Source organism: Saccostrea cucullata, unplaced genomic scaffold, assembly GCF_032062105.1.
Source record: "Saccostrea cucullata isolate Sc308-1 unplaced genomic scaffold, CSIRO_AGI_Scuc_v1 ctg12115, whole genome shotgun sequence".
Taxonomy (NCBI): Eukaryota; Metazoa; Mollusca; class Bivalvia; order Ostreida; family Ostreidae; genus Saccostrea; species Saccostrea cuccullata.
Window position 1 is genome coordinate 16,465 of NW_026928636.1, and position 18,396 is coordinate 34,860.

An 18,396-nucleotide genomic window follows, 5' to 3' on the forward strand; every position below is an offset into this window, starting at 1 on the left:
CCACAATGTGAAAACACGACACAATTAATGCCTTTGATTCAACCTTTCCAACTAATGACTTCACTAAATCACAATTCTTGACATTATGATTTCAAGTAGATATTACATTCTTGACTGCATGTACATGAACAACCATTTCATAATTACAAATTGCATACTACATGTAATATACTATTCTTTATGAGAGTTTAAGGAAGTCTCTCCCCTTTTCTTCATTCTCAATGATCACAATCAATAATCATGATGGATAAATGAATCTGCATGTCTCTTGATTGGTTTCTCGACACTTCAGACATCTAGAATTCACATCAATTGATCATTCCTTGTGTCTCCTCAGGTCAGGTAATGAATGACTGTTTGTCATAGTGGAAGAATTTGCCCTAGCTGAATGATACGCATTTCTTAAATAGTATGAATAACACATTTCATCACCCATGTACCTCAAATGTTTCCCAAGTCCTTTGGAATAATGTTCATCTCCCATCACTCTAAGAATCTGTCCACAGATGGAATGTGACTGGGGATTCAGATGGTGTTCTACCAGTCCAGTGGGGACGGATCCCCTCCGCTCGACTCGCTGTTGACTTATTCTCCTGCTTTCTTCTATCTCCTCCTCGTTATCACTCTGTGTCCTGTCCGTACTTTCCGCCCGCGTGACCTCAATTCTGGGGTTGTTGCTGGGGTGGGGCAAGGTTCTCTGAGTTTCCTCTTGGTCGTCTTCCATTCCCTCAGAGCCCATGACCTGAAATCATAGGATAAAAATCAATTTTGTACTTTTTGATATCGTATGTTGTACCTCTCATATTTATTAAACATATGCTACCTTAGTCATCCCAAAAGCTTAGAAGATCTAGGCTTCCCCTAAAAACAGTTAAATACACGAACACATGCTTTTCTGCAGTGCAATAAATGATAATTGCTTTTCAATGTATCATAAAGCACACATGAAAGGAAATTATATAATGTGGTCAATTGCTTTTAGTTATATTCTTTGGCTGATATCCCAGCACTGAAAGAAAATAACAATGTTGTTTCTGCTTATCTGCTCAAATCAATTTTCCAAACTTCATGCTGAGCCAATGCTGTGGCTGAACATGATAAATTTTCAATTTGAAAGCAACATTATTATTGCTTTAGATCATAATATGAAAAATGGAAGTCTACTAGATAATATCTCTCACAATAAATATGAAAAATATCAGTTTAACTAGAAAACTGACCAGTCAGCAAGGGCCCCGCCATGGGGTAGAATTAAAAGGGTGCCGCTTACAGATTGATTAATAAGCAACAGCAACTCATGAACTGTATTCTTAAAACTTAGAGATAATTCCTGAATATTTAAAAACCTGAAAATAATATCCTTGTACATGTATTTACATTAGGCAGTAAAGAACAACTTAACATTGAATGTATATTTAAACAATTATGAAGCTTTGTGTCATATAAATGCCAGCCTTTAATAAATGCAAATATCATGAAGGCTTGACCTCTACTTCAAACAAACAGCAGTTGCAGACAAAGGTTTTCATTAATCTTGAAGTGACAGATAAAGAAAAGCCTACTAAATTTTCTGCAGCAGGCTAGATAATTAATCCCAAGGGATTAATTGTACCTCTCTCATCATTTTCTTCTAAATTTACAATAAGAATTTTTTCAGTGTTAATGATAGAATGAAGTTTTTATACAACTACATGTACATTAAAAATTAATTATACATGTATTCTTGAATTAATATTTTTGAAAAAGTGAAAAAAGTAAATTTAAAAAATCTTCTTTAATCTATTTCTTTTTTTTTTTTTTAGAATTCAATGAAATCATAACTATCAACAAAAATAAATTATAAAAATTTATATTTAAATCCACATTTCAAAGTGTTCATAGCATTCCAAATTGATTTAACTTCAAAGCAAACTTCATTTGCAGACAGAGTTGGTAATTAATCTCAATGTGACAGATAAAGATAACGCTCTGGAAGGAGGAAAGCTAATTAATCTCAAGGGACTTCTAGCAGCATAACAAATTAACAATGGGAACATCTTCAGAAGTTATCTCTCTTTGCTAATGCATTCTTATATTAAGTTAAGGAATCTACCCCACCACCCCAGCTCCAAACCATGGGACATAGAGAACCAAACTTAACATCAAAATATGTATTTCTATCTACTGAAGTACTGTACCAAATTTGTACTTGATTGGGCAACCATAAAAAAAGTTATTCATTCATTCTTATGCATAATTAAGGAATCTACCCCACCACCCCACCTCTAAACCAGAAGACATAGAGAACCAAACTTAGCATCAAAATGTGTATTTCTGCCTACTGAACTACCATTACAAATTTGAACTTGATTGGGCAACCATGAAAAAAGTTATTAGCAAAAAACAGAAAATTTGTGGACGGAAGAGTGACAGACGGACAGACAGACGGACAGACGGACGGACAGACAGAGTGATTACTATAGGGCACCCGCAAATCCTTGCGGGGCCCAAATCTTTTTCCACTCACAAATTTGCTCACAACTGAAAAATCATTCAACATGTTCAAGCAGGCATACACTGTAGCTTTATGAATATTTTATCTTGCTTGACCTGAATGCAAATATAGTCAAGGTTTTACTATGTCATATAAACACCACTGATAATAATACAAAATGATGAACAAATTAAAAACATTGAACTTATTGTGCCATTCAGTGATCAATGTCAACAAAAATAGCTATGAGGTCAATAGATTTATAGAACATGCAAGTTCATTGTCCCCTGAGGCATCAACTAATTCTGCAGGTGCAGCCAAGGGAAATAGATGCTGACTTGAGTTGTTGTCTGAATGGTTGAAGTGAATAGAACCTGATGTTTTATACAACAAAGCAGAATTTACGTAGCGGTCTTTGACTTTTGCTTTATGGTACAGAAAAAAAATATCAAACACATTGACATGGGAAATCAAATTCTGCTGATGAATTGAAGATAATGTATGAGATATTACAGAATCAATATACAGAGTGCAACAATAGAGTATCATTGTAAATTAAAATGATGGTATCGAAAATCATAATTTGTTACTAACATGTACTTCAATCAATAATTCAATGCAGAACATGCAAATATAAAAGGTAACTAAGGTTGTGTAATATATTTCACAAACCAAAAGAATTCAATCAAAACTTGATTTACAGGGGAAGACTAAGTTACTTGCAGTGTAATTGAATAAAAAATGTAATATAGAATTCAGAGTAATCAGTTAATATATTAAACACAAAGAATTAATACAATAACATGTTTTCATTGCAAAACATGACAAGGAGCACATAGCAGGTGTGACCAGCTGCCAGGGGCTGCCTACTTTTCCATGGCTCCTGATCCCATCTCAAATGTTTTTGGAGGTCTGTGTTTACTCTGATTTCAATTTTATTTTTTAAATACTTTTTGAGTATGATTATTATTTGGTATATCTCCCATTTCATTGCTACAGAACTTTACGCAGCTTCTATTTACGTATATGGTTATATTTCTTCTCCTTTGATCAAACTGAACTTTTCATTCATACCTCCAATTTCTATAGTTTTGATAATAAACATGCAAGTACTACTTTGTTCATGTTACATGACAGGAAATCAATTTTCAGACAACAAATGTTTAAATTTTAACCCAGTTACCCTGATTGCCATTATATACAAGGAATATCATGATCATGCAACACTAAGTTTTAATATTAAAGATTCACTAGCTTTATGTAATTATAAATATATTGTATCTTATAATTTAAAATAAATCTTTAAAGAATTCATGTACTAAGCATTATAAGTCTACATCTTTTTTTTATCTTTTTTTTAACACAACTTGGACAGAAGCTTTATTTAACTTTAATGACACCAGTTTTTTGAAGTTCATTTATATGCATTGATTTGTCTAAAGTGTTACACATCTACCATTTCTACGATCACTCAAACCTTGATATTTCAAACTTAATGGGACTAAGAAAAACTCTGAGAAATTGAAGGCTTTGGGATATTGAGGGTCTATACACGTACTTAAGGGTTTTCCAATAATCATGATTATTTCTACAAATCCAATATGGTACAGTAAAATAAACTTGGAGCGAACACACTTAAAAAGAATTTATGCTTAATGTTATAGCAAGCTGAATTTTGTCCCCCTTGGCTTTTTTACCCTTTGTGTGCTGACTTGTATTAAATGAGTGGTTAATTACTGAGTTCTGAGTTCTTTTGGAATACCAACAAAATTATCACATTGGCATACTTAATGCAAATATTTGACAACAAAAATGCAAGCGAGTTTAGTGCCTCTGTCACAGTTATACAATGTTTCTTTATCATATACTATTCATGAATGAAATTGAGCAAATACATGTATGTTACTGAACTACAGAACACTGCATGCATCAGGCTTTGTATGCTATAATCATGATAATACATGTAGAACTTTTAAATCAAAATGTTTAGCGATCTGTTTTTGCAGTGGAAAAACTACATCAGAATCAGTCAAACTAACAATATTGAAAGGAAAAAAACATTGTTAGCACATATTCTTCTCACATGGAGATAGGATCATAATTATGGTACTTATGTTTATATCTAAAAGATGTTTTTGAGGAAATTCGGCCTTGCTATTGGAGAGATACTAAAGAGCTACTTTGAGATAAGTATACATACCTGTAATTTCCACTTCCTTTGTAAAGTTTTTTTTAATTACGATAAGTTGATCAACTATTTTTCCCAAAATATTCAACAACTACTTCTGTGAGAGGAGGAAAACTCTTCCGTAAATTTTTCATTCCCCTCTCGGCTAGCAAGGAATTCCTGTAATCATTGTCCAATCAAATCCTTTCTTTCTGAATGACGTATCCAATCAATAAAAGAATTTTCTATAAATATACACATATCTACGTCACAAACTTTATAAACACTACCAACCAATAATAGAGAAGATTAGATATCACGTGAAGTGTTCGTTCTGTGAGAAGACCGCAGCCATTTTGAGAGGATAGACGTATAAAGACTTCTTGTTATTTGTTTACATCTCATTTCTTGTTGATTTATTTGAACAGTTAGTTGTGAATTTTGACTTAGAAATGGCTAGTGAAGTAGAAAACCTGAAACATTCAAATGGAAACTTTCTCAAAGGAAATTTTTTCACCGAAATTAACCGGCAGCTTGGTCTTCTTCCTGGATTTGCGGGACTTGGTCAAGATATGGCGAGGTTAGATCAAGAAACACAAACTCCTGGCAGCACAACACCTATGGACAAAGTTCGACAGATGGCAGAAGTGATTGCTTCAGATGTGATTGCTACGTTCGAGGATAACAGTGATAGAGCTCCCCAAAATAGATACTGTAAAACCATGAGAAGAACTGTGAAAGAAATGTCTGATCGTCATAATATCGCTTTCAAATCTATGGTGCAAAAACTAAATGTGAATGACACTAATGCCTTCTCAACATTTGTATCAGTTGCTGATGAAATTTTTGAAGATGGGACAATTAACTGGGGTAGAATTGTTGCGGTGTATACTTTTGCTGCTAGGTTATCTGTTCATTGTAAGAAGCACACTCCTGATTCTGAAGAAAGAATTGCCTTGTATGCTGGAAAATATGTTGCGAGTAAATTGGGGAAGTGGATCTTAGATAATGGGGGATGGGTAAGCAAAATATTCTTATTAGATTAATAATTTATGTATGATTTAATGACACTTTCTATTTAAAACATAATAAAATGAAGAGAAAATAATATCTGACATTAAAAAAGTATATCCCAAAACTAAGTATCTATGGGGATTTTTTCTATTTTTATAAAGAATCATTAAATGTCTTTGAAGTATTCATGTTAAGAATTATTAGAATGTAAGGTCTTCACGGTTGCTTAGTTTCTCTTCAAAAGCGCCAGACATGCTTTGGTAGTGTGCCAGCGAGTGTATTGAATTTTCATTGAATATTGTCGTTACTGAATACATTTGGCAGATAGCCAAATTCCTTCTAAAACCACTTTGGATTGGATTTTTACCACAAATATGGGTGAATCATTGTATGCCTTTAATTCGCATTTTTCGAACTTGGCATATTTTTTTAATTTAAAGGGCCCTTTTGTCGAAAACTATTTTTAAAATTTCCATGTATGGAGAAGTCATGTAGTGTTAGTCAAACCGCTACATAAAATAACCATGTCTGGCTAATCCTTATTTGTCCTATAAGAAAGATCGCACGATACGTGACATCAGGTATTGTGTCCGAATTGTTTTTCTCAAGCAAGATATTTTTATCATTTACAGGATGCCTTCGCTGATTATTTCCCAGAGCAAGGAGCAACAGAAGACAAGTTATGGAAAGGACTCATGTTCACTGCTGTTGGCCTCGTGACCTTAGGAACGATGGTCGCAAATCGTTGAACAATCAACACGCAGGAGTGAACAACCAAACATCTAGTCAGCTGATAAACTCCACTCATCCTACCCCAGGATGCAACAGTCTCTGAGACAATTAAGAAAATGAAAATCGTGTTCAGTTGGGGACAATTTTTATTTTATTTTTGTTTTTTATAATTTTTGTCAACTGATTGTCATTTGTACAGAAGTGTAATCCATTTTGGATTCTTTATCCCCAACATTATGGACAATTTTAAAGATTTTTTTGAAAAATAACTTTAAATGTGTATTTTTGATGAGAAGGGGGACAAAAGACATGATTTTTCATTTATTGTAAGCTGACAATTTGTCAAACCCACAAAATCATTCCTCTTGAAAATGTGTAAACTATTAGTAGTGATAATTTAACAGTTAAATATTATAGAATGTTTTGGCTGTCGAAGTTGAGAAGGCTAGGAAAACTTATTATTTTTGCAGCATATGTCAACAGAACTTGCCATTTGATATGATGTGATTGGCAGAATCTTCACCAAAAAAAGTGTTAAAATTATTATAATTTTATTCTAATAGTTGTAAGCAAATCCATTATTTTATATATACATATTGAAAAAAAAAATACAGAAGATTTTGTTAATATATCATATTTATTGGTATTGAAGCAATCAAAAGTAGTGCTATTCTTCCAAATAACATGTTTTCAATACATGTATGTGAACTAGTATTATATAAAAATGCAGCATCCTATGAAAAAAATAAGGGCAGTTTCCTGTACCTCACGAATAACTTATTCACATTGTTTGTAAGACTGTAATTCGGTAAAATGTTATTTTGATGTGTAAATCAGCAAAGATGATTGATCTCACGAATGAACACGCAGTTAAAATTTTTTTGGTTTGAAATGAAAGTAATTCTTTCAGAACTTGTCAAGTTTTAAGAGTATTTTTTTAGTGTTGTAAAAATGTGTATGTAACTTTTCATTACAAAAGAGTATCAAAAGTTGAAAAGGGAAAAAGTATGAACTTATAATACTGAATATGGAATATCTGAAATATCTCAATTTTTGTTTCTTTGTTTGATGCTGTAAATGATATAGGCATCCTTTTTGTGCAATAGACAATGTAAATCCAAATAAAATATTAAAATTGATTTGAATATCCAATTATTTTATTAAAGCATAAACAAGTTTAAAAAACTGGCTTATTCAGAGAATTTGTGTCCCCAGTGTAAGGTAAAGAAAGGCATGTGTCCCCCATGTGTGGTAAAGAAAAGCGGAAGAGTGGGAGATCAAAATGCAGATTGAGAAAGAAAAAGGTTTACTTTTAAAAAAAAAAACTTTCATCTTATAGCTTTTTGCCTTAAAAGCAATAGATATTTTTTTAAGTTGAAATATATCTCCTTTTAATGAATTGCCAAAGCTTACAGAAACACTAATACATGTACCTTATAAAAGCTTCATTGTATGTATATATATTTCTCTTGACTCTAAATCAATATGGGTCTTTTTGAGGCCTTAGGGAGTTGTGATTTATATTTCACTATCTCAGGCTTGTGTTGCACGAGCAATGTGTACAATTCAAATCAATGGGATTTTTGAAGCTGCTGAGTACCAGGAACTATTGAGAAAAATCAAAGAAATCTTGTTATAAAGTGGTAAATGTTAATTGAGTTTCTGACCTTGAACTTTTGATCCTAAAATCAATAGGGGTCGACCTTAGTGTATCTAGATAGATTGATATCAAAATTCATTATAAAGGTGCAATTGGTTAGAAAGATTTCGGTGTTAAACAAGAATATATACAAATCCATGACCTTGATCATATGAATTTGGAATTTATCTGGGTCTTCTTCAGGCCATATGGAGTTCTATGCATTTTTATATAACGGAAATATCCAAGAAAATTAAAGTTACAACCTGGAAAGAGCATGTTTTACGTATGAACAATTTCTAAAACGAGGAAAATTATTGACAAGTTGATGAAACAAGAATACAATCAGTCTCGATTTAAGTCACCATTTCATAAGTTCTGTGGTCAGTACAATGATCTTGTCAGACAGCAAATACAATCTAGCATTAAGTCAAATGCTGATTAGCGTTTTCCATTCTAATTGTTAGGCTATTATTTACACACTAAATTGTCGACAGATTTTCACGATCATGACAAGTAGCACAGGGTCGAGAAGGGATGCTCACTTCTCTATCCATGGCACCCTATCCCAACTCTGATGTTATGGAGGTCCGTGTTTGCTCTGCTCCTATTTAGTATTGCTTAATTTAATGGACTTATGAGCTTGAATATTGTTCGATCGTTATATCTCCATATTATTGCATTACAATATATGAATTTTCCTTTGACTTTATTGAAAGGTAACATTATTTTTGAAAGGGGGTTGGTGGGTGTGGTGAGCAGAGAAAAATTACTTACCTGAAACGAAAAAACAATGTTCGAAACTCGAAAATCCTTTTTGGGGGGGATGCAACTTCTTTAGGGCATTACTACATTACCCTTATTTTTCTACTATACTGCAGTGCATGTACAAGTACATTACTACATTACCCTAATTTTTCTATTATACTGCAGTGCAACTTAAAGTGGGGGAGGGGGAGGGGCAGTGGCGGATCCAGAGGGGGGTTACGGGGGTTGCAACCCCCCCCCCCCCTTTGGATTTTCAAAAAAGAAAGAGAAAGAAGAAAGTTCAAATTTTTGTTGTGTTTTTACTCTAGTTCTAGAAAATGTTCAGTGAAGGGCTAATTAATGTTGTGTTATATAAATAAATTCGGTTGTAAATACAAAATGAAACCCCACCCTCTCCCATAGTTGCAGAACTGTAGCTCTCCAAAAAAATATATATTGATAGAACGGAGAATAAATATATTTTTTTTTTAGCTGCCCCCCCCCCCCCATAAATAGGTATTTCCTTTCCAGAAAATGTTGTTGTGACGTAGCATCGTTTTTGAAAATGAGGGGGGGGGGGGGGGCAAAGATGAAAAAAAAATAACTTACCTGAAAATAGTTGACAAGCAAAAAACAAAATATTAATGAAAATAAAAAAAAAACATAAAAGGGGGGGGGGGGAATTGTTCAAACTCGAAAGTCATGTTTCAGGGGTGAAGGGGTGGTGTAGAGGCCAACTTCTTTAGTATTATTTTTTAAATACTATATATAGAGAATATTACATACTAAAATCCATATCATATGTCATATCAGCCCGAGTGGCCCCATATCAGCCCGAGGGCCGGAGACGATCTGCTTTCCTTCGTAACAAAGAATTACGTGGGTTCTGCCTCAACCGTTTGACTCTCTACTGTTACATGTAATAAAAAAATCTGAAAATCCAAGGATAAAGGTAGGGGAGTCCTTAGCTTGATCACAAATCAGAAGCGGCTGAGTGTCGATGATCAATGTCAGATAAATTTCAAAATTCCCTATCATGCGCATCATTTTAAGTCTTTTTAAGTTTTTTTTTTTTTTTTTTTTTGTTTTTGTTTTGTTTTTTTTTTATACTAAATAACCACTGGCTTCTAAATATAACATGTAATTTATGACTCTGCATCGGCGTCGGAAGCAAATTAAAAGGGGGAGGGGGGCTAAGTGTAAGAAGAAAATTTTAGGCCCCCCCCCCCAAAAAAAAAATAACTGACAAGCAAGAAAACAAGGTTATGTCCATTGTCCAAACACGAATAACCTATTTCGTTGGGGGGGGGGGAAGGGTATGGGTTCGAACTTCAGTACCAATATGTTTTTCCAAACAGCACCACTTTCCCAATTTTAAACCTATACTGTAACGTAACGTGTCTGTGGAAATTGTGTGTGTGTGTTAAACCTAGTAATGTTCAATGCAAAAAATATTTGCAAAAAAATTATAATAAATAAACATTTGAATTTGTATGCGCTATTCCGTACTATCAATGTGCGTACTATCTATATAGTATCTATTATTTTCTTGGATTGGTTGTGTTTTTTATTTTTTGATCTGCTATCAACTACACACTGCCAAGATTTACAGCATGTACATGTATAAATATTTGTATTTCACAATTAATGGCTATAAAGCAATACTTGATCTGAAAAATTAAATGTTGAACCATACATGTACTTTAATGCTACATTTAAATGTTATCGTAAAAGTTTATTCAATGTATGTGCATTTTATTGTATTTTTAATGGTTCTCATGATTGTTCGGAGGTCACACTATTTATGACTAGTATTAAACACTACATACACATTGAGGAATTAAAGACTCGTAAAGGAAAATATAATTATTCTGGAGATACATGTATCACAGATTTTTAAAGTTATTCTTGTAATAATTAGATTTAAAAAATATCGTGCTATTAATGTGAATGATATTTTTGTGCTGTTATTCAATGCTACATGTACAGCCGACGGACACTATACGAGTATGCAAGTGCATACATGTACGATGTATAAACAGCATAAGCGGCATCTTTAACTGCAATTTATACTTTGTTTTCAAAATATTTTATTTATATTTAGGGGTATTTGTATAGTTTACTAAGTCCAGTGATGGGACTTGAAATAAAAAAATCTCATTCTGTGTAAATTAAGCGTCATTAGCATCGAATCAGGAACATTGCGTTGGTAAAATATCTATATCCGTATGCTAACTTTTGTAAAATTCATATTGATCACAGGTGACAACCAACACTATTTTAATATAACTAAATTTAATGATGAACTTATATGCGGAGTACAAAAGTGGTTGTTGCATGTGAAAGGGTCTAATTTCTGCAAAGATTACCCATTTTCCAGCATAATTTAACGATTTTGCGCAACCAATGTTTAGCGCGTATCAGTGACGTCATAGTTAAAAATTACGTCATTTTGGTACCTGTAGAATATATTTCGCATCTATGATACAAAGATGATTAAAATATCGTATTATTTGCGGCGAATAATTGCTAATACCGTATTTTGTTCTTAAGATTTTCGGATTCGGAGATATATTTAATTTCCTTTTTATTTTTCAAAAACTTACAAGTAATTCATACAAGTACTTTTTCCCAGGTTGATCAACCTCCCCCTTTTAAAAACCATACCCACCCGGTATCCTATTGAGTTATTTAACTACATGTATGTCTAAAATGTACGTTAAAATTACTCTTTTCCCCTTCAAAACCCCCCTTTGAAAAATCCTTCAACCCCCCCCCTTTTGAAAAATTTCTAGATCCGCGCCTGAGGGGCACCGGCATCCGCCCTTTCAATGAACTTTTCTATATTAAATTTTTTTCAATTTTAATTTAAAATTTAAAAATCCGATTATTAATATCAATTTATATCAATCTTGGTTTGTTTTGTGCCAGGAGTTTTAAGTCAATGTTCGTTGCCGTCTGCATGATTTGCTCGAGTTGTTGCTCTTTGGGTATCGAAACAATCATTCAGAGGGAAGTTATTAAGAAAAAGAGGATGTTGAATTTCTATGATATTTTGAATTTATTTTCGGTAAATTTTGTCATCGTTCATTTTGTTATAGGCTTTCAGATTCTGGTTAGCAAGTTTAAAATTATGATTCACCCTAGACAAGGCTTACGCAGTTAAGGTCCGTGATTCAAACCCATCTGTTAGCTAGGGTTATGATTATCGCAATAAATCCACATATTACATGACCACATGCAAGTATGGCTTCGAATATACATCTTGAATTCTTAAATTATAAGGAAAAAAACTTTCTAAGATTTCAAATGTTGTTACCGATACTCTGTAATTATTACAGATAGACGGACAGCTAGGCAGACAAGTCTAGTCAAAAGGATATTACATGTATGTCAACGTATGTACACCTCTTTTAGGGTTGTATGTAATATTTTCAAATATATTCAAAAATATTTATCTGTAAGCTTCTGTGTCTGTTTTAGCTCTTCTGGTCAGAGACCAGAATAGTTTATGCGATAGTAGTTTGTCCGTCGTCCGTATAGCTGTATTGCTGTCTATAGACAATTTTGCAAAATGCTACTCCTCCCACAATCTTGGTTTGATTTCAATATAACTTGGCACACAAGTAAACTACACTAACTAAATATACATTAATCTGTATATCGGTTTTTGATTTCGATGAACGGTACGTGTTGCTGTGGTTACTAAAAATTGAAAGTTCTGTGTAATACTATCAAAATGCTACTCCTCCAACAGTTTTGATCTGATTTCAATATAACGTGACGCACAAGTAGAGTACACTGAGATACATTTAATTCTGTTTATCAGTTTTTGATTTCGATGAGCAGTGTTGTCGTGGTTACTAAAAATAGAAGAAAAAGTATTAAAATACTTTCAAAATGCTACTCCTTCTTTAGTTTTGATATGATATCAATATAACTTGGCACACAAATAGAGTACACTGAGATATAAATAACTCTGTTCATCGGTTTTTTATTTCGATGAACGGTGTTGCCAGGGTTATTAACAATAAAAATTTCTGTGAAATACTTTCAAAATAGTTTTGAACTGATTTTTTCTCACACATTTATTCAAATATAAGCCAGGATTTTACATTACCCGGCCTACAATCCAACCTGACTAGGAGGTATGGGATGTTATATAACTTAAACGTTTTGAACTGATTTTTTAAAATATTATATGGCACACAAGTATATATAGACTTCACTAAGATGCATAATTCTATATATTGTTTTTTGATTTCGATGAACATTGTTGCCAGTGTAACTAAAAATAGAAATTTCTTCCACAAACTTTCAAAATGCTACTCCACCTACAGTTTTGGTCTGATTTTAATACAATGCAGCGTGCAAGTAGTCCACACCAAGATTCATAATCGTCTTTATTGGATTTTTGATTTTGATGAATGATGTTGCCATGGTAACTAAAATTGATATATTTGTAAAATTCTTTTTCTGTTGCAAAATTTTAACCCAACTCCTACTTTTCTCTTTCTCTGTTATAAGTACAAACAAGTAGAGCTACAGTCTCGACAGAGACTTCTGGTTTGACTTCCTAACAGCAAACATACACCAAGTCAAAAACGAAGTAGTAAATACGGAAAATGAAAATAGACAACTAATTTCAGTGGTCAATGGCTTGAATTAAACAATATTTCATAAATGTCCACTTATCCCTTAAATATAACCAATACAAATACAATACATGTACATATACGAGTACCGTGACCATATTTAAACGAGGTCAATACTGGGTCGCTAGATCTGTACATATTGGGCTTTAAACATAATAGGATCAATGGATCAAAATTTATCTCAGTACTAAATTTAAAATTAACTTTTCAACTCAAATTCTAGTGTTGAAAAAAATAACGATAAATATATCTGAAAACACTGAGTTTTTATGAACTGTATGTTATTTGTCCAAAATTTAAAAGTTAGAAATCGATAACATTCTTGACAAGTTCAATGTTCATGTACATGTTTCCGTTATATTTTGTCTGGATATGAATTATGGACATTTAATAATAGATCCTAGAGTACAATAGAATAAAGTCATAATTCAATGGGGAAAAACATGCCGGTATTAGTCCACGTGTCTAATTAGAGTATATACATGAATTTCGACTTCGTCTCATAACTTACACGTAGAAACCGTAATATACTGAGGTACGTAATTATTGTTTATTTATCTACAACATTAAAGATTTCTTATACGCATGTCTTTAAGAAAAGATGAAATTTTGAGGTGATTTAACTTTTACATGTAGATGTGTATATGTTTGAAATAAAATGAAAATGGATATTCAAGAAATGATAGGGAAAATAGAAATTGCAAAAAATGCATCTATTAGGGAAAAATAGAAATGACAATTATACATGTATCAGTCAGGTGAATATGTAAATTATATCAGTCAGGTGAATATGTAAATTATATCAGTCAGGTGAATATGTAAATTATATCAGTCAGGTGAATATGTAAATTATATCAGTCAGGTGAATATGTAAATTATATCAGTCAGGTGAATATGTAAAGATGAATGAAATGTCATTTTCATAAGACATCTTAAATTCTATGTATAGCTTTTTGGTCATTTTAAAATCTGCAGAGAGTAAATCCTCCGATCCACTCAGTGAAGGAAAGGTTATTTCATTTATTTTTCAATAAATTTAAAAATAAAGAGAAAATAGTCTTTATCTAGATCTAGTAAGAGATAATATGTTCACTCTATATAGCCTAAACTTTAAAAAAATGCAAAAAGATGTAGTGGGGGCGGGGTGGGTAAAAGCCAGTATTAAAACAGGCATATTTCAAGGGGGGGGGGGGGGTTCTCCTAGAATTCAGACAGGAAACAAACTTTTTTAAAGATAAACAAACACTAGGACTGCTCTAAAGAAGATCCTGCATTTAATTCTTCCTGATACATATACTTCCGTGGTAAATCTGTCTCCATTACATTTCCTGTTATAATGTTCTTATAGTAAAAAGAGCACACGTTGTCTACATGTATTCTCGAAGATCGTTTGAAAAGAATAAGAAATGAAATCCAAGTGAATTTCACTTTGAGACAAAAATATTGCCTTGCATTAAACAGTCATTGTTTGGAATAGCTACTTAAAGATTTGATTTGTTCAGTTAGGCCTACAGCAATCACACGATTTCGGGTTGTGTTGCTGAAGACTTTTTCCTCCCCAAATTAAAAACTTAAAATTGAGAATTCCGAGGATTGATTTTTTTCATTTTTTACGATTTTCTCACAGGATTCACGCGCATAATCCAGAATGAATAAAATTACAGAGGGATCCCAGCTTTACCATTATATTGTGGACGACCTCAGCGGTAAGTTCAGACATACAATGTACATATATAACCATGTCATCCATGTATGTTACATTGTACATGTTGTAAAATGAAGTGTTTTTAGCTGCATTGTCACCACCTGAGATGATTTTATACATATACCTGAAAAAGAATGTTTTATTTTCTGGGGACCATGAGCCGTGAAGATTGGGAATTAATTTAAGTACTTTAAGTGTGGATGACGCTCATCAACCCCATGCACGGATCTAGAGGGGGGGGGGGGGGTCGGGGGTCTGGACCCCCTAAGAATTTGCAGAGTTATCAAATGTATATATTAAACCAAGTAAAAGTGACCTTAAATCCCCCCCCCCATAAAACGCAAACCCCTCCTCGAAATGTGAGGGTTTTTTTTTTCTTTTTTGGGAAGTGAGTAATGATTTTACTTTTTTTTTTCTCTATATATATCTCTTTTTAACTGAGGTGGGTGGACCCCCTTAAAAAATTCTGGATTCCCCCCCCCCCCCCCCCCCCCCGCGCCCGCCCCCTCAACCACCTTGGAAAAGTGTTTTTTAAGAAAATATAGATAAGCTCGTTATATTTTGTCTATCAGTTGAAGTGGGGTTATCTATTCTCTTTAGAGAAGGGGACAGGCTTTCGCCTACGTCCACATAAATGTAGGTGAAAGCTCGTCCACTTCTCTAAAGAGAACACTACAGATGCTTCTGGAAAGTATATATAGTACATGTAAATGAATATTTAAAAACCCTTCCCTCAAGGAGATCGAAAGATTTTTTTCTCTCTCTAAATACGACGCGTGACATTTTTTAAAAATAATTGTTATGGATTTGAAAATTTTCAACATTAGAGTTATCTTTCTTTGCAGAGGACCATGCAGTGTAATATTAGCTCTGTTCATTTTAATGTTCAATGCGTACCTGTTGGAAAAGTCTATTCCTAATTGCATAATGCTATTTTCCCTAAAATATCAACATTTTATGAAATATCCTACAGGAAATGATCAAGTCTATATAAGATTTTGAAGATAAATCCAATAGAAATTTTCCTTTTAAAGGTGGTTTTCTCACCAGACATCTGACAATGACCGATATTATAGAGATTATTAGGTAGGGGGTATATTTTTTTAAAAAAAGAAAAATAAGTAAGTCAGGTGCCTGTTAAATAAACAATTAAGTAATTTTGCGTCATTAAGATCTAACACCCCTCCTCCTTCCAAAAAGAGAACATAATTCAGGTCCAACAGAGCTTGGGGTGGTTGTGGTGACATTAATATTGTGCCCCCAATTTTAATAATTGAAATTTGCTTGTTCACGTATACTACACGTATACGTATACGTATATTACAAACAAAGCCACTTATAATTTCTAATACTGTCAGACCCCCATGAAATACAAATTTAAAATTTTAAATAAAACTTAACCAAAGTTTTTTTATTACTGCAACTAATTTGAAATAATATATTTTTTATTAATCACAGACCCGCGAACTGCAGATTGGTTCATGGTTCGATCCCCAGTCTCCCTCTTTCTGAGTATCGGTGCATATCTGTATCTGGTGAAGATGGGGCCTGTTTGGATGCAGTCAAGGAAAGCATACGATCTCAAGAATATAATGATCTTCTACAACTTCTGTATGGTGGCGCTTAGTGCTTACATGTTTCACGAGGTACATATACATATAAATCATGTACTGGTAAACAAATTTGCTCACTTCAACAAACTGTTGCAAAATTACTAGAACATGTACATGTATGTAAAGCTATAGCTATTTGATATTAAAACAAGGTCACAAGGTCATTGACTTTGGTGTCATTTGAAAGAACCTTATTAGTATGTATACCAAATATGAAGTCCCTATCTCCTATGGTTCAAAAGTTGTGGCAAAAAGTCGAAAAAGCTATTTTTAGCATATAGGTCACTGTCTAGGTCACAAGGTCATTGACCTTGATGTCATTTAAGAGAACTTTATTAGTGCAGTATGCATACCAAATAAGAAGTCTCTATCTCTTTTGGTTCATACGTTATGGTGAAGGTTAAAGTTGACAACTGACAGACAGACAAACAGATAAACAGACAAACAGACAGGACAAAAACAATATGCGCCCTGCATCTATCGATCTGGGCGCATAAAAAAATACAGTGGAGCCTCATTTATCCGAACACTTTGGTTCCTGGTCAATTTGTGCGGATATGTGAAGCTTCCGGATATCTGATTTACCAGTTAAACAAGACAAAATAACATTTAAAAAAAATTTGTTCCCATGAAAAGCTGTCCGGATACTGAAGCATCCGGATATCTGAAGGACCGCTGTAGTTGGTTTGCCATCCCTAAACTATTTTTACGATCGATGAATATCAGATTTGCAGCTGGGGCATCCACTTGAGTTTTAGTACCTAAATCATATACATGATAAATAGACATTGAATACAATATAATTTATTGAATGCCTTATATATTCGTAGGTATATATTTGTTTGATTTTACAACTAAATTTGATAACCAAATAGGCTATGAAATATGGAGATAACGAACAAGCTCATAAGTTCACATCGTCGAAGATACCTAACAGCCTAAGTGTGTCCTCGTATTTTACTCCTCACATAGAGTAAAAAATGAGAGCACTCATGGGTATCCGACGATGATACTAGTAAGTTCATTTAAACCATACAAACTGGGAATAGAGCAAACACGCACCTCTTAAAACATCAGGTGCAAGTAAAACTAAAAGCGACTCACTGGTCTAAAAAAAGGATTGGATGATCATCTATTTTTGACGACCTATAGATCTACAGAGAGTCTACTGTTGCTGTTTAGTAACTTAATCACATCAAAACATTTAACAACGACATAAGTTTAGTTTAAGTGCTGCTTTTCTTTCTTTTCGCAGACATTGGTAACTACTTGGTTTAATTCAAATTTTAGCAAAGTGTGTCAACCAGTTGACTATTCCAACAATCCGCAAGCTTTAAGAGTAAGTGATTGATTTTACTACCTCATCAAATCGTAATGAAATTTGCTATTCCTGAATTACCAAGTGTTGTCTCTAAAGCATGTACATTATCCATATGTCTTTGTTATATTACAGCTGGCAAATGTTATTTGGCTTTACTACTTGTCAAAGTTAATAGAATTCCTTGACACGGTATGTACATGTACATATAAATAAAAGAACATTTCATCAATTCTAAATCATACATCAATCAAAATTTTGAAAAACCTCAAAATTGATTTTTTTTAAATATTTTAACCCATTACAGATTTTCTTTATACTGAGAAAGAAAAA

At 33.2% G+C, this 18,396-nt stretch overlaps 3 protein-coding genes across 4 annotated transcripts; 2 read left to right on the top strand and 1 right to left on the bottom strand.

The window, feature by feature from the left end:
• Window positions 1–237: 237 nt before the first annotated feature.
• LOC134278240 (uncharacterized) lies at window positions 238–4,822 on the bottom strand. 2 transcript variants are annotated; one of them, XM_062760558.1, is made up of 2 exons: window positions 4,674–4,822; window positions 238–742 (listed from the first exon to the last, which is right to left on the bottom strand). In XM_062760558.1, exon 2 carries the CDS (start codon window positions 737–739, stop codon window positions 317–319), a length of 423 nt encoding a protein of 140 aa, XP_062616542.1. In that variant the 5' UTR covers window positions 740–742; window positions 4,674–4,822; the 3' UTR covers window positions 238–316. The 2 variants fall into 2 exon arrangements, with proteins under 2 accessions (XP_062616542.1, XP_062616541.1); XM_062760557.1 differs by lacking the exon at window positions 4,674–4,822 and adding an exon at window positions 824–972.
• A 152-nt stretch (window positions 4,823–4,974) lies between these two features.
• Window positions 4,975–7,525, top strand: LOC134278241 (bcl-2-like protein 1). The gene is made up of 2 exons (XM_062760559.1): window positions 4,975–5,659; window positions 6,287–7,525. The coding sequence occupies exons 1-2, from the start codon at window positions 5,093–5,095 to the stop codon at window positions 6,401–6,403; spliced, it is 684 nt and encodes a 227-aa protein (XP_062616543.1). The 5' UTR covers window positions 4,975–5,092; the 3' UTR covers window positions 6,404–7,525.
• A 7,243-nt stretch (window positions 7,526–14,768) lies between these two features.
• Window positions 14,769–18,255, top strand: LOC134278242 (elongation of very long chain fatty acids protein AAEL008004-like; the record flags this gene model as incomplete). The annotated part of the gene is made up of 4 exons (XM_062760560.1): window positions 14,769–15,133; window positions 16,591–16,778; window positions 18,001–18,084; window positions 18,199–18,255. Coding segments are annotated over exons 1-4 (387 nt in total), but the record flags the coding sequence as incomplete, so codon positions are not given.
• Between the last annotated feature and the right edge of the window lie 141 nt (window positions 18,256–18,396).